This window comes from Pipistrellus hanaki (genome assembly GCF_964339955.1).
Source record: "Pipistrellus hanaki genome assembly, chromosome: 13".
NCBI classification, from domain to species: Eukaryota; Metazoa; Chordata; class Mammalia; order Chiroptera; family Vespertilionidae; genus Pipistrellus; species Pipistrellus hanaki.
Genome location: NC_140515.1, coordinates 39,375,041 through 39,392,409, shown reverse-complemented (window position 1 = coordinate 39,392,409; position 17,369 = coordinate 39,375,041). Strand labels below are relative to the sequence as shown.

At 35.7% G+C, this 17,369-nt stretch overlaps 1 protein-coding gene across 3 annotated transcripts in view; it reads left to right on the top strand.

Annotated features, from left to right (window-relative positions):
• The window catches only part of TBC1D5 (TBC1 domain family member 5), a 375,466-nt gene that overhangs the window by 295,870 nt on the left and 62,227 nt on the right, over window positions 1-17,369 (top strand). For all 3 annotated transcript variants that reach the window (XM_084903302.1, XM_084903300.1, XM_084903301.1), the window contains exon 17: window positions 8,931-9,016. In XM_084903302.1, the coding sequence (XP_084759428.1) occupies window positions 8,931-9,016 (86 nt within the window). The remainder of the gene's footprint in view (window positions 1-8,930; window positions 9,017-17,369) is intronic.

The window sequence follows — 17,369 nt, the reverse complement described above, 5'->3', positions numbered from 1 at the left end:
TAAGGGTCCAAGTCATTCTTTTGCATGTGGATATCCAATTGTGTTTGTTGAACAGACTGTCCCTTCCCCCATTGAATTTTCTTGCCCATTTGTCAAAAATTAATTAACCATAAATATGAGGATTTATTTCTGGACTCTCAGTTCTATTCCATTGATCTAATGTCTGTCTTTAATGCTAGTACCACTCTGTCATGATTACTGTAGCTTTGTACTAAATTTTGAAATCAGAATTATGAATTCATGGCCCAGTTGCAGGTTCCATCCCTGATCAGAGCATGTACAGGAGGTAATCAAATTTCTCTCTAATATTAATATTTCTCTCTTCCTCTCTCTCTCTCTCTCTCTCTCTCTCTTTCTCTGATGAAAATCAATTTTTAAGAGTTATTGATCAAAAAGAATAAATTTTATAGCACTACCCAAGCTTTAGAGAAATAAAACACCTAATATCAGTGTTGTTTTTAACAATGATATATGAAATCTAGAATTAAAAAATCAAGAAAGGCAGCATCCATCTTCGTGGACTCTTCTCAGTGTGCTCAATCAAGAAAATGTAACTCTGATCTGTGTGTTATTTAAGTTTGTTTTCTCATTTCTCTCTTCACTTCGATCTTTCAAAGTTCAGTACTGATACTTCATTGTTATGCTAGAAAGCAGCACACACACAAAATAACACACAGCGGAAGTGTATGACCTTAGTAAGAGTGGATTTATATAATGAATGAATTTTTAATTCCAAAACGTTTTACTGGAATTACTCTGAAAGTTGCATTGGAAGTGTGACTGTGCTGGTTTCCTTTTACCAGGCCTCAGCGTGTAGCCGCTTAGTCTCTGTTGTCTTGGCAATTACAAAAGCAGGTAATGAAAGGAAAGAAGACAGGACTAAATTCTTTAAACCAGGGTTCTGGGTCCCAGAAGACTTATTCTCGCTGATTTAGATATCCTAACACTATTTTTTCAATTGCTTCTATTTTGGTGACATTTTGTTTAAATTTTTTTTTTTAACATTTCCAATGATAAAAATTTACAATATAACTTGTATATCAAATTGGAGTATTTATGAACAGTTTTTGCAATCACCTCTTTCCTTTTCCCTTTACATTATTGGGAGTGGGGAACCAGTCCTAGGAAAAGACAAATGGGTTTCCTAGATTTCCATAAAGTAAGGCTTCCCCTTCCCATCTGCTTACATTCCAGGAAGGGAAAGGGTGAAGAGTTCAGTAGTGCTGAAAAGAGCTAGCCAACTACCTATAAGGAGTATTCTAGGACCAGTATTAGTAACAAAGAAAACGCATTGGCCTAAATTACTTCCCATATATTGAGGGGCATGTTCATCTGGCATCCTCATGCATGCTAAGTTCAATAATATAAATACATTAGGAAAGGAAAAGAATTTTATTTCTCTGTTGGTGTCTATTTATTGTGTGAAGCTACAGTCGAGCATAACGCACAGGTGGTTTAAAATGCTTCTCTGCCATCTGAGATCTTGGCTTGCCAGGGTAGAGAGGGAGATGTCACTTCAGGGAATTGGGCTTATTTGCTATGTAAAATGAGGCTGGCGTGGCTTCAGAGGTTTGTCTGGGTCTTTACCCAATTAACAATTTTTTTGCTTTTTAAAAAACTTCTTGTAGGCCTTTAAAATGTGGGGTTTTTTTAATCTGTAGATGCAAAAATCAAAATACTTGAATTTTCCTGCCAATTGCTATATACTTCCTGTCAAAATGGGAATTATTATTATATTAACCGAAGGTCATTTTAAACCTGGTATTGAAATAATATTCTAATTTACAACCTTGCTACAGAGATTATTATTATTATTTTTAATGAAGATCTATGTTCACTTGATAAAAGATTTATATCCACATTTTGGATTTTGGAATATTATAAAAAAAAATTAAGCTAGGTTTTAATTTTCCACATCTGATGTTTTCTAAGCTTTTTAAATACTAAATTTTGGCATTGAATTCATGGTATGGGTTGTTTAAAAAAAAGAAGTGGTTTAGATAAGGAAGGTATGGGTCAATATACTGTTATACATAAATATGTATAATAAGTATTTTCTCAATAACAGGCATAATATGAAAAGAAAATAAACTCAGATCAGTGAGGAAGGAAATAAAATACAAGACTAGGTTTGACAGCAATATCCAGATAATACCAGTTATTTTATGTATATTTTAAAATGGGAGCATTTAGGATGATAATGTCTGCCTTTTGATCCACTGTGTCCCTGTATCTAATTTTAATGAAGAGGGCAGTGTGTGGCAATAAGAAACACGATGGTGAGACCTTTGTGGACCCTCTAGCAATCAGTGAATATCAGATCACAAATTTCCCCAGCTTTAATTACAGGCAAAAGAAAAGACAAAATTAGCATTTTAATATAGAAATATCTTAGGCTTTAGGAGAATTATGATAAATCTAATGTTGCCTAGTGAACCAAAGAGGGGATATTACAACAAACTGTCTCCTTAGGAATATTTGTTTAAATAAAGGCAACAATACTTCATCCTTATCTTTTCTGGATAATTATCGCTATTTCCACTGTTCTTTGTTCCAGGTTTAAAATACCTTTAGTTTTTGGAGTTTTGTGTTTTTTTTAGTGTTTTTTTTTGTTTTGTTTTTTGTTTTTTTTTTAAGTAATTGGCAGTGTTTGTTTTCTATAAAACTATAAGATGGGAAAATTTTCGTTAGCTTGGCACTAACAAGGTAATTATTTTCGGGAGAGTTTTGCTCTCCCGCTCAGCGCACTGGTGCCGCGGCATCTCTGCACTTGGATGCATTCAGGTTATCTCGTTCCCATTACAGCGTATTAAACTAACTCCTCTTCCATGGCGGAGGCTTGCCCACCTGTCTCCCCTAAAACACCTGCAACATATGTTTGCATAACCCTGCAATGCTTTGCCTTTGGGGTCCTGAGAAATTCCCCCAGAGCTTTTTGCTTATAAACAGCTGAGCAATTCGTTTTTCTAATGATGGTTGCTTTTCCCCCAGCATTGAGGCAATAACATATTCACTAAAATAAGAGTCTCATTTTTCATCAGAGAGAAACGTTTGACGTGTTTTTACACTGCCGTTTCGCCTTCTGAGCCATATTTTTTCCCCTTTCCTAATCTGGCATGCTAAAAATTAAGGGTTGGTAGCAAAATATTAGGGGAAAGAAAACTGAGTAATTCTTCATTTGTCAAATATTTTCTTTCCTTCATGCCAAACATACACAATGTTGTAAATCTAAATCAATATTTTCTATTAAGTGCTACAGGAACTGTATCATTTTAATTTAATGTAAGAATCGTGACCAATAAACTATAAAAATGATAATAATTTGGACATATTGCAGAAAATCACTTTAATTATTGTAATCACATGAGCTGGCAAGCAAATGTGCAGTAACGGCATAGTATGGCTTTACAATTTCTTAAAAATTTCTAAATGTATATACTCAAAAATAACACAGCCTTTCTTCCATATGAGATCCAGTGTATATGATATATTTTCCTGTGTGTTTTGCTTTTTAAATGTATTGTTTAGAAGAATCTATCCTAAATTTAAGAATGATTATCAGAGATATGAAATATCATTTTCTCTTCCTGTTATAGGTTTTAAGTAATTAAACTGTCAAATCTGCTCTCAAAATAAAGGTCTGTTTGTCAGTGCTTGGTGGTATCAGAAGGTAATCGTAGCTTCCATCTTATTCATTTGCATCCAGTGCCCAGCACTGTGCTGTACACTTAGCATTCATTGTCTCATTTCATCCTTACTGCGGTTTTGCATATGAGGAAACGAGATGAGAGAGTGACTGGCTCCTCTCAGTGGCTCATCAGCTAGTAGTAGGTGGAGCAGAGATCTGAGCTAGAGGCTCACAGACTCCCTGGATCCCCGGCCTCCCGCCCCAGGCATCATGGGCCTTTAAAGCAGATGGGCGAGCTATGTTTACCTAATCTCTTTGTTTAACATATAACTTTAACTCTCCTTTAACTCCTTCTGGCACATTCATAAATCAGAACCGGGATCACTGGAATTGCTTTTCTTTGGCTCTTTTCCGTTCTACCTATGTGTATACATAGCCAGCCCTTTGAATGGGTCCATGCTGTTCAGAACAGAATGAATACTTTAGATTAACTTCCTTCTGGGGTTCCATATGACGATTCAAAAGGAGGCAGTCATCTACAAGGGAGGGAGAGGAGTTAGGGGATCAATCTGGAAAGTATTGTTTGTAATGCCCTTTGTTGCATGTGTTTGATTTCACCAGGCTTAGAGCAAGGAAAATTGCATGCTCCATCTTGTAGTTAATTGTACTAGTAGAATCGTGTAGTTAGTGTGGGTTAGCATTTAAATATTTGTGTGCTACTACAACAAACTGAGTTTGAGCTTAAAATACTGAAATAGAACCAGAGGAGACAGGGAGGAGATTTGCAAGGGGAGGGGATTATGTGCTCTCTACAGACTTCCAGCGCAGAGTATAGCAGAGAGGAGTTATCCACCATCAAAAGTCACACCCAACAAGGAACAGAGTGTGTGTTTTACCTGAAATGACAGTAAGGTGCAAGCTTACTATCATACTATAGACTAGAAGTGAAGAACATTAACTGTATCAGCGAGACTAGATAGTTGTCAATTAGGTTTATCCCTTACATTGAATGCTGTCATTTCAGTACTACTTGTAAATTGATTTTGTGATCCTGCCAAATTAACAAAAGTGTTTTAGAAATTCAGAAGTACAGCATGAGCTTTGTTTTGTTTTTCCATATAGTTCCCTCTAGGACACTTGTTTCCAGCACTCTCTATAAGTCATTTTGTCCACAAAGCTTTAAGATGCTTCCTAAAAATGCAGCCTGTCTATGCCATGAGTGGAAATTTCAGCATTCTTATTATATTACATTAAAATAAAATGCTGAATACACAGCTTCAAGGAGAGTTCTTCCACCAGCTTGTTAACAGAGAAGAATGGAATGGTACTTGGGAAGTTAACCAGCTGCAATCTTGTAGATTCATTTCCAGTCCATCTTGTAGGAAAGGCATGGTAAGCCAAGGTAGACTGGGTTTGTAATTTCATTCTTCATGTATGGTTACATGAAGACTTCCCAGATCATGAGGCATAATTGGTATTCCTCTGTGCACAGGCCTAAGATAGGATTACCATTTTGCCATCTTCCTATCAAAGAAAAATTCACTGAAACAAAAGGATTTTTTAAATGTACATTGGTTTGGAAAAGCTTATAATAGTTGAAATCATGACTGTGTGAAAATGGGTTTTAATTAAATATGGATTGTTCCAATTCAGGCAAAGGCATAGTATTAAAGTTCTTGACATCACATGTTCTGCACAATGAGAAGTTCTGCAGTCTGCTCTTACATACAGAGTTGCACTAGCAGGGTAAAAAGGGCCAGGGGAGGAGGGTTGCAAGCTGATCAGCAGACTTCCAGTGCAGAGTAGAGCAGAGAATTCTAGTGGCTCCTATATTTTAGAGGAAATTCTAGGTCTTTAAAAATTAAAAACCAGAACAGTTGTAGTTCTATAAAATTCTCTTTGGAAAATATCCTTCAAAATAAGAAAAACAAATTTCTCTTTACTTTTGTAATAGTTTCAGCTGCATAAAGTTAGAATTCTGCTTATTTAATCTCATTCCCCTAAGGCTGTTGTCGGCAAACTGTGGCTCTTTGGCCCCTTGAGTATGGCTCTTCCACAAAATACCACGGCCAGGGCGAGTCTATTTTGAAGAAGTGGAGTTAGAAGTTTTCCAAAGAAATTTCAATCATTGTACTGTTGATATTTGGCTCTGTTGACTAATGAGTTTGCCGACCACTGCCCTAAGGAAACCATTGTATTTTGGTACATAGGAGCCGTGTGAGAAGATATTGTTCTAAGTTTTCTGATTTTCTGCCCTGACCAGTTTGGCTCAGTGGCTAGAGCGTCGGCCTGGGGACTGAAGGGTCCTGGGTTCAATTCCGGTCAAGGGCATGTATCCTGGTTACGGGCACATCCCAGGGGGAGTGCAGGAGGCAGCTGGTCGATGTTTCTCTCTCATCAATGTTTCTGGCTCTCTATCCTTCTCCCTTCCTCTCAATAAAATGACAATAAAATATATTTTTAAAAAGTTTTCTGACTTTCTAAGACCTTATTTAAAAGAGATTAAGCTAATTTAATTAAAAGAGAAGAACTATAGGTATGCTGAAGTACTGTCAGTACTGAATCTTAATGTCAAAACTATTTGTGCATTTTTTATTTGTGTCTCTATACATATATTGATGTTGATAGTCACACATTGGTTTACACATGTCAGTCATTTAGTCTGTCTTGTCCATCATAAGCCACAAACCACATGTAAAATGAGCTCTTGAAGTGTGACGAGTTCAAGTTGAAATGTGCTATAAGTATAAAATATACAATGAATTTCAAAGACTTTGTGCAAAAAAAAAAATCTGAAATGGCTCAATAATTTTTATAATGATCACATGTTAAAATGACAATATTTTAGATATACTGAATTAAATAAAACATATTGTTATATTTAAATTCACTCGTTTCTTTTTTCTCTTTTTAATGTGGTTGCTAGGAAATTTTAAGTATGAAGTTTGCGTTCTGACCTGAATTGTCTTTCTGTTGGGCAGTCACGCCTAGACCATCTATCTGTCTGCATTCGCAATGCCTTAGTAACGGCATCATCATCTCATCTCAGACAGTAAACCCTATTGAGTAACTGGAACCTCTGATTTTATTTTCTTACATTTCAGATGCTGTTTTTCAACATCCTCTTTTGATTTCTTTTTTTTTAAGTCCCAATATAGTGGTACTTTAAACTGCCTCTTCCTTTGATACTCGTAATTCTCCCAGGAATTTAAATAGGCCTCCGTGAAAGCAATACTTGAGCCTCACTCATGTGTTCAAGTTAGATCATTATTCCTAATAATGGCTTTAAGTGCTTAGATAGATCAGCACTTCGGTCTTGAATTGCTTGTCATTTCTTATAAAGATGTTTCAAGAAATTGCTCTGTGCAGTCCCCCCTTTCATTGTTTTCTAGCAAAAAGTAACACAATCCTTTGTTGGTTTATTGGAAGTCAGAGAAGAAAAGTCTTTTATATTAGTCAAAACAAAGTGTATTTCCAGGTACTGAGCATAAAGAACAAAACTAGTCATGAGTGATGGTCCTGCGGAAGTTAATTTTTGAAATAAGTCGCGAATGCACTAACAATCTGCCGGTAACTTCAGCCTCTGTTTAATTTTCCCATTATGTTGGGTCCAGGTTGTCATCAGCTATGGCAAGGAAACCTATGTGATTCCTTGAGAGAGAGAAGTTGCAGTGTTAGATTTAATGGTATGGTAGCCATGGAAGCATCCGTTATCTTCATCAAGGCAATTCAGATTTGATTATTTTAGAACTGTGTGCTGAATACCAAACCAGTGGCGTAGGAGCTGGAGCTAAATCAAGGAATTGTCGTTTTTGTTAGATGATTAGGGCTGACTTGGAGGAGCTATGAAAGGGTTGAGCTGTGCAAATATTCTCTTTTCAGCAGAAAAAGAAAAGGTCCATCATGGCCATTAAGATGCAGCTTGTTAGCTTGATGAATTTCAAACTGTTTAACCTTAGCAATTACATACCCCCACCTACATGCAAGTATCAGTGCCTCAGGATTTTGTCTCCAAGGATTGATACCAAAACATATTGGTAATTTTTTATTAAGATAAAATGCAATCTTTCTATGCTTAGATAAATCTCTTAAAGGACAAGGCATGTTCTGGTTCAAAATCCTAAGTATTAACTTGAATTATATGCTCGTGAACATTGGAAAACATTTATTTATAAGTTTTTTTAATTTTAAATAAAAAATATGTGATTTAACATTTTAGAGATGGTATTTATTTAAGTAATACTTTATTAACAAGTTACATTTTTATAAATTAGATGAATTTTTAATAAAAATTAAACTTCTTTAATTTTGTGCCTATGAGGAACTGGATACACTTAAATAATAGACACATTAAATTAATAGCAAAATATTTAGTCACATCCTATTTATGATTGAGGGACATTTCTATAGTGATTATAAATAATATTAAATATCAGAAAGGACAGTGTATTGCTGCTTTTATATAAATGTATGCTTTTTGGTCAATTTGCCTTTGTATTGTGATGATACTCTGCTAATATTTCCAGTACGTGGGTACTTATTAAACTCATATATAAGAATAGATGACATAGAAATTGCTAACTTTAAAAGAATTGCTGGATTCTTGAAATAGTTTATTCATTTTAGGAGAAGAAAGTCTCGGTGTGCCATCTAGTGGGCAAATTTAATATTCTGGGCATCAAAAAATGAAGATCTTCCTCTAAAACGCAGCTTTCTTGACACTTTGTATCTCTTGGTTCATTAACATAGATTGTGTTCATGTTAAATTTCATATAATTTTTCAGTTTTGTTGTAGTTTTGTCTTATTGTGTTTTGGAAAGTCATATTGAAAGTGATCAAAATCATAAAAAATCTGACAGGAATAAATTTATGTGAACTATGAGACAAGTAAAGAAAAACATATCAGCCTTGGTCCGTGTGGCTAAATTGATTGGAATGTTGTCCCATACACCAAAAGGTGTGGATTCAATCCCTGGTCAGGGCGCATGGGAGAAGCAGCTGGTGGATGTTTCTTTCACCTCTCTTTCTCTCCCCCTTCTTCTCTCTAAAAAAATATTAATTAAAAAAGCTTTTAAAAGAAAAATATATTAAAACAATTTTAGTCTTTAGTCAGAACTAAGATCAGTTAAGGCAAAAGTTCAACAATAAAAGCAAAACCCAAGTATACTAATTATTAAACTTCATTATTGTATATATTTTTTCCAGAAAGAATATAAAAACAACAACTTTATCCTTTTATATGCTAATGTACAATTTAAACAGCTCTATACATTTTAATTTATTCTTTTTTTTTTTTCTATAGAGAAATCCAAGACCAGTGACTTACCAGTTCCATCCAAATTTAGATTATTACAAAGCACGGGGAGCAGACCTTATGAATAAAAGCCGGTAAGCCCTCTTTCTCTGATTAAAGTCTTAAGTCACAAAGGTATTCTCAGAGATCATCAGGAAATATTGCACATTTGCTGAAAATAATTTTCCAGTTTGGGGCATCTCAATGGTTAATGCATATAATGAATCTTGTTAAATAAATGATCCAAGTTTTTAATCCGAGTTTCTTTAAAGGCATAAGAAAATAATATACATTGATATCAGTGGTGAGATGAAAAATTAAATATGAGAGTGCTTGTTTCAGTTTGACGGTATAAGGCAACTTCATTTTTCTAACACTAATAAACCTAAATAAAGTGTGCCTACTTGCATAATCTTTTTCTAGATCCTTGCTGTTGATTGAAAAGAGGCAGTTCTATAATATATTTTTAAATTATTTCAGTAACAAAATTAAAATTGATTTTCCCAACTGTCTTTGGAACTACACAATAAGCTTATAAATGCATCTTGTGTGTGCATTCGTGATTACATACATAGAAATTTTAAGGGTCACTGTAGGAATTAAAAAACATTAAAATCCTACTTTTAAAAGAAATTAACATTGGCATAAAGGGTTGATGAACAGTTTTGTTCTTTCATAATACTGTACTCAGATGTCTCAAGGGTTAACTTGTCAAACCAGAAACATCTCAAATTAGAATATAATTTCAAAGTTTACTCTAGGAGACTGAAGTGTTAGTAATGATAGATGCTGCCAAGTTGTCCCCATTTTCTTCCTGGAGCACTTCGCCTGCGTGCTAGCATTTCTTCAGAAGGCCTCCAACAGCGTAAATATACACCATGTAGGACACACACACAGCGTGTTCTCCTCTTACTGGGAGAGTTGAAAAGAAGACATAATTCCTGCCACATATAAACTCATGAGGTGATGACAAGAAGTTTACAAGGAAGTGGCTAAATTTAACATTGTATTTTGAACCCTGTGTTAGTGTAATGTTACTTTTAAATTACCCATGCTTGATTTTGACGTACAATGTAATTATGAGACCAGTTTTATAGCCCATGAGGCTTCTCTGAAGCCCTTTTCTGAATGCTCATTTCATCTGACTCTTATTTTGCCAATAAAAGGCTTTGTGTCTTTTATTTAACAAATGTTTAATGAGTTCCACACTCTCATTATGGTAGGCATTGGAGATATGCAGTGAGCAAACCTGTCAAAAGCCTCTGTCCTCAAGTATCTTATAGTCTGGTCACTTGTATTCCCTTTTGTTATGTTATGTCCAGTATTTAGTTTTGTTATGTTTAAAAGAACAATATAGCTCCACTGGTGTGGCTCAGTGGTTGACATCAACCTATGAACCAGGAAGTCACAGTTCCATTCCCTGTCAGGGCACATGCCCAGGTTGTGGGCTCGATCCCCAACTTCCCTACTGAAATCTAAGCCCCTATCTTACCACTTAATGGCACCTAGGGCACTGCCTAAAACTGGGAAGGTACTTAACATATTTGTTGTATGTATACATGTATTCTCATTTTACATTTTTCAACAGGTACTTTTCTTTTCAAAAAGGAAATGGATTGTGCCCTTTCTTTTCTTTCCTTCATGTTTTATCTTTCTTTTATTAGCTTTTTGTCCCTGCATTTTTCTTCTGAAGAATGTTGGTTTTGTTTTATTTATTTCCTTGTGAGCACATTGAGATTCTTATACAGAGCATATTATTATGACAATTTGAAGGAAGGTGTTTCATTATCTCTGTTATAATTTCAAAGCTTAAAATTGAAACTAAACCAAATAAAGCATACTATATGAAGAAGACATCACAGACCAGTGAGCAAGGGAAGAGTTCATGAGAGGTGCTGGTAAACCTGATAAGTCTTTTAAGAAGGTATCAACTTGTAACCTTACCACATACTAAAGTAAATAACAAATGAGTCAACATGCACTCAAAATACAACCTTAAAAGTAATAGAAGCCACAAAGGGAATGACTAGTGGATTTTACGTACAATTAGTTTTAAGGAAGTATGTGACAAATAAAATAAACTGAGTCCAACGCAAACAGAAAATTGGGAAAATATTTGTATTGGAAGTAATTGGCAAACTATATCCTAATGTATAAAAACCCAGGTCCATAACATCCACAACAACCAGAGGCTCAACCAATGGGAAGTCAGTGCCAGGAGCCTGGACCCAGCACTGACTGCTGAGGGGGCTGCAGATCAGGCCAGAGAGAAGCCTGGGGAGAGAGAAGCAGGGTCTGATCCATTGCCTTTATGGCAGCTGTTGATCAGCACTTGCCTCTCTCTTTAGCTCCGGGCCTGGCCAGCAGCCTCATCTCTCTCTCTAGCCTCTGCTGGGGCTGCTAATCAGGCCTATTGATAGGCCCAGAGATGCTGACTGGCATAGAAACTGACCAATCAAAACCAAATCTGCGTGAAGTGCAAGGAGCCAAAAGCTGCCTAGGAGGCGGAGCTTTTGACACTGACTAGCATAGAAACCAACCAATCAGAACCTAATCTGGGTTAACTGCGAAGGCAGAACCTAAGGTGGCGTCTGAGGAGAGGTTTTAAGGGCAACAGCTGTTTGGTATAAGGTGTAAGGAAGTGGTTCAATTTTTTAATGACCGGTTTGGCAGTATAGTGCATATGGCTTTCTATCAGTCCAGAGATAGGGATTATGTATTTTTGTCTGCCAAGAGCATCTCCTCCTGATGAAAAAGCCTCCCCCCTAATTTTCAGTGAGACAAGCCCTAATGATCCAACCTCCTACCTTCTCTCCAACCCCATTTGCTACCACCGCTCTTCCCTGTTGCTCATTGCCTGCAGCCACACAGGCCCACTTACTATTCCTCAAGCAGGCAAACATCTCCCCCTTTGGGAGCTTTGAGCTTGCTTTTCCCTATGTTTGGATTCCTCTTCCCGCCCTGCCCCCCACCACTACCATCACCCTATCTCCTTTAAGAATCCACATGGCACATACATTCAGTCTCTGTTCAAATGTCATCTCTGCACATAACCTCCCTTTGACTACTCTATCTAAGATAATGGCCCTCTTTCCTCTGTCCCTTTGCTTATTATTCTTGTTTTTATATTTTTATAGCACAAAATGGTATTTTTAGCTTTTAAAAAGAGTATTGGGTTTTGGTTTTTTTTTTAATTATTATTATTCTGTTTTTTTGCACTAAAATGTAAACTCTGTTTGTCTTATTAACTGTTATAGTACCTAAAATAGTTTCTAGAATATTGTAGGCACTCAATGAAAATAGAATTACAAACAGCAAATAAACATGTAAAAGGCTGTCCAAACTCATAATTAGTCAAATAAATGAAAATTAAAATACTAATAAAGTACCACTTCCACCTTTCAAATTAGCAAATTAAAAATAGTTAAGCCAGAGATGATTAAGTCCTAGAGACCTACTGTGCAGAAATATTTAATAATACCATATTATATACCTAAAATTCCCTGAGAGGATGGATCTTATTTTAAGTGTTATCACACACAAAAAAAATAAAATAAAATTTTAAAGATGAAATAAAGAGGGTGGGAAGAATTTCTGGGTTTAACTGATATGTTTGTGGTATAGATTGTGGTGATGGTTTTGCAGATGTCAAGCTTACTCAATAAAGTGGAGTGAATGAATGAATGAATGAACGTATTAGCAAGTTAACATTGATGAATATGCAGGGATATCCTTAGTCACCACTTGAGAGAGTGTAAATTGAGACCTACTTGATAATCTTGCCCAAGAAATCTTTCAATTCTATATGTAGCCTTTATTCCCTGGAAGTTTATCAGAGGCCCTTTAACCATAATTAACCTTGCAACTACTTTCTTAGTTGTTTAGAGTCTCTTAAAAAGTAGTGGGGGGTTGTCACTGAGTAGCAAGATGGGAGTGGGGATGGTCTAGAGGAGAAATATATACTCATGGGGTACCGCCCACAGTGATCTGTAAATAGAGAGTAGACAAGAGAGAGAAGGAAGACACCTGGAAAATAGGGAGCTAATACCTACTCCGACTATGGCTATTGGATTTCTATTGCTGTTGTTTATCCAAATAAGGGAGGAGGAGGCAAAGATGACATGCGGTTTCATGGATAAGAATATCCCTAGAAATCAACAAGCTTGATTTCTCTGCTTTACCATGGACTGATGTAATTACGTCTTTGAAAGCAAGTGCATAGGTATTTTACTGGTAGATTCTCCATTACATATGTGGGTAATATTCGCTGTGCTCTGATTTTACTTATTTGAAAATTTCTTTTAAAAATTGGAATTGGCATTTTCCTATTCATTCAACTTTAGATCTTAGAATCACAATTTAATACTCAAGTCTTGTTCCAATTTTGTCCTTAAATAACCGGGAAGTGCTGCTATAAAAAAGTAAGTGCATTCAACTTGTGACCAGTCTTTCAGAAAGACTCATGTAATTTATTTAGGAGTCTGTGACTACTAAAATGCCCAATTAAATATTAGTTATAGAACAGAATTTGATAGCTTTTAAATACTGCAATCTCAAATTAAGATTAGAATCCCATACCTTCCTTATTCCAGAACATTCATGGATTTTCTGTTTTGAAAATGACAAAACACAATTGGTCAAAATACGTAATTCTTTCTGCTCGGCAGAGGTGATGAAGGAATGGCACCTGAGCTATTGGCAGTGCCTCAAGAGCATGTGCCACTTTCTCTAGTGGTGCCTTTTAACCGGCTCCACGACAGCTGGTGTTTTCCTTGTTGACCTCTGCATGGGATCTGAGGGGAAGCGAGGCTCCAGGGAAGGAAGATTCTAACAAGGAGTGTTCCCTGGGCCCTGGAGATGTACCTCACATTCCTCAGCTGGGCTCCACGTGACTCAGGACTGGTGGCATCCAGCCCTGAACTCCTGCTGGCTACTAGTACTTCTCCATCTGCTCAGCTTCGGAGTTCTCTTCTCAGGGCCTGGCCTAAGGAGAATGTCTGGAGAAAGTGCAGGATCCCAGAAACACAAGGACTCTTCCAACAATTACTATCTCATTCTAAAATATGAGCTCTGTGAGAGCAGGAACCACACTGCTTCATTGGTATTTCCTCAGTTCCTAGCACACAGAACAAAGCCACTCATGAAATGAATCAACACATTTTAGCTTCACATGTAGAATAACTTATATTAATGTCAGAGTCTGGGCCTAGCACAATACCTGGCATTGTTTATAGTATTCAGTAAATACTTAGTTGAATGACTGTATAAATATAGTTTTGAAAATCTAAAAGGCATTCTAAAATTTTCTTGGACAATTTCCATTTTATATGGTCTGACCATTTTATATGGTCAACAAGATTTTTTAAATTAAGTTCTATTATATTTACTTATATAATGACTGCCCTTTTTTTCAGGAATATTGTATTTCTAAAATATGGTAAAGAAGTAATATGCTAATAATATTCCCAAAGCCATGAAGCCAGGAAGTTCATGGTTATCAGTATTAGTAGTTACCAGTATTAATATTAATTATTAGTAGTTAATTAGCTAACCAGAATTTCAAAGAACACTGCTTTTTTATATAAATGTAATTTTGTAATATTTTTATCAAATAACTAAGAGTTTGTACTATAAACATATCTATGGCTGAAGTGCTCTCTCTGTTTTATTAAAGAGAGTTGGTAACACTATCTCCTATCCAGTCCAGAGTAAAGAGATCTTTCCCTTTCTTATAAATATATAATTTGTATACAATACATAGATCCTAAGTGTTCAGTCCGATTGGTTTTGACAGTTGTGTATACCCATGGAACCACAACCAAACAATATATCAGGGGTGAATGTTTCTTTCAGCCAAGAGTTCTTTTGTGTTCCTTTACAGTAGATTCCATCCCCCCATCCTGAGGCAACCACTTTCTGATTTCTATTACCATGTATTAGTTTTGCCTTTTCTTGAGCTTCACAAAAAATGAAGCCATACAATATGCCTTTCATGTCTTAGCTTTTTTTTTTTTTTTTTTTTTTTTGCTCAACGTAATGTTTTTATAGTTCATCCATATTGTTGTTTATATCACTAGTTCCTTTCTTTAGATTGTAGAGTTGCATTTCATTATATGAATATACCAAAAGTTGTTTATCTAGTCTCTTGCTGGTAGATATTCAGTTATTTCCAGATTTGGGATATTATAAAAAAGGCTGCTATGAACATTCTTGTACAGGTTGGTTGTCCTCTCCAACTAACTGTTAAGATATACAGGGTATTCCCAAAAATGTATATACAGTTTGAATAATTATTAATTCCAATGGGTTAAATCTGAAAAGAAAAATCAATGGAGCTATCAGAAAAAAAGTATATAGTATACATTTTGGGGGATACCCTGTATAATGATTCTCAAAGTGAACGAAGAGAGGTGAAGAGGGCAAAACTACCCAACAGGTGGACATCTCTGAATGATATCCTCTTCCATTCTGATGTGCTCCCCTAGGTTAGAGAATCCCTAACCCCCTAAACACTCTGCTATGATGAACCACAGTTACTGATCAGAGAGAGTAAAAGCTTAGATACATTGGGTCAGAAAATAAATTAGTTGAAAACTACCAGTCTAGAACTAGAAACCTCAATATTTATTTCTATAGATATGTCTTGGAGAGTTTATTCAATGATTTTATATACCATGATTAATGCATCATTATCATTTGTTATATTAGTAACTAGTGTAATAAATTGTGTTCAGATGCAGTTAGGTAAACCCCACAGACTAGCTTATATCCGCCCACTCGTCAGGGCCTATCTTTTTATCCCTAACAAGCATGACTGCTTTTGCTTCACATCACATCGACAAAAATTTATTTGCCACATGAAAAATAATCCTAGTCTATTTCACTTGAAAGTCAAACTCCTAAGGAATAAGGAACAGCAAGCTGATTGTCATTATTTTGTTTTAATAAAATCCTATAAAATCTAGAAGTCCTTGAGATATGGTGTGAGTTTATTGTCTGAGGTGACAGAAACCTCACAATATGGCAAACAGATTAGGATTAGATATAAATGTTTTTCATTGAAGCAAATTTGATACACTCAACTTTAAAGAACTAAAGGCAGTTGGAAAATTCATTTTATATTATTTGAAGCCTTCAACTTAGGGAATTTGTAAATAGAAATACATCATGAATGTTAGCTCAGATGTTAGAATCATCTTGAAAAATATTATGTTGCAACTCTGACAACTGTTTTAAATTTCTAAGTGAAAGACTGATGTCTATAAGCATAAAAGAAATAAATATGAACCAGCATCAATTCAGGGTAGTCCAATAATGATAGACTAGAAAAATACAGGAATGCAAAGAGAAATTTTATCCAAAAGCCAAGGTCACATATTTCTATTATATGTATATATTTACTTTTCCAACTACCTTTGTACACTACCTTTGTACTTGGGAAAATCATTTTTAAATGAGTTAACTGTTTTTATGATGAAATAAAGTATAGATAGATTGAAGTGAGAAAATGATAAAAAGAAAAGGAGACTTATGATACAAAGGAAATGGGGAAAAATAGAAAAGAAAGGTCTCAGAAGAAAGATAAACACAGAAAAGGGAGGAGGAGCAAGAGGAACAGAATAGAAACTGAGAGTGGAAATAGAAAGGCAGGGCAAACAGGCCCCTACATCTGAAGAAGGGTGAGTCAGCAGTCCTGCGAGGCCTAGAGGCTGCCGATTTGGTCCTATCTTCTCAACAGTGTAAAGGGAGTGATAGTAAGAAGTCATTGGGCACAGCAGGTTATACTTGCTCCCAGCTTTTGTAGCCACTCTTTTTCCAGCATAATTTTCATATCTCTCCTCTATTTCCCTTCATTTATATAAACACAAAATTCAGTCCTAACAGAAATTAACCTCACCAAGATCTATCTATGATATTTGTACAATTATCTCCTGCAATGTAGGCACTTTGGTCACATTTATATTTACTATTAAAGGATAATATGTATTTACTATATGTTGATACTATCAATATATTTTCTTTTGAAGGATAATGTCATAGGGTATAGAATTCAGCTGGTGGGTTTGGTTTTTTTTCCCCCTCTCAACACTTAATTCACTCCATTCTCTTCTCACTGGCTTGGTTTACTGAAAAGTTGGTTGTGATTGTTATCTTTTACTCGTCTATTGGCAAGGTGTTTGTTTTTTCCCTCTATCTTCTTTCAGGACTTTTTTTCTTTATCTGTGACTTTCTGTAAAAATTGTATGCTCTAGTCATTTTGGCTCAGTGGATAGAGTATCAGCTGTGGACTGAAGGGTCCCAGGTTCAATTCCAGTCAAGGGCACGTACCTCGGTTGCAGGTTACCGGCCCTGATTGGGGTGGGTGCAAGAGACAACCAATTAGTGTGTTTCTCTTGCATATCTCTCTCTCTCTCTCTCTCTCTCTCTCTCTCTCTCTCTCTCTCTCTC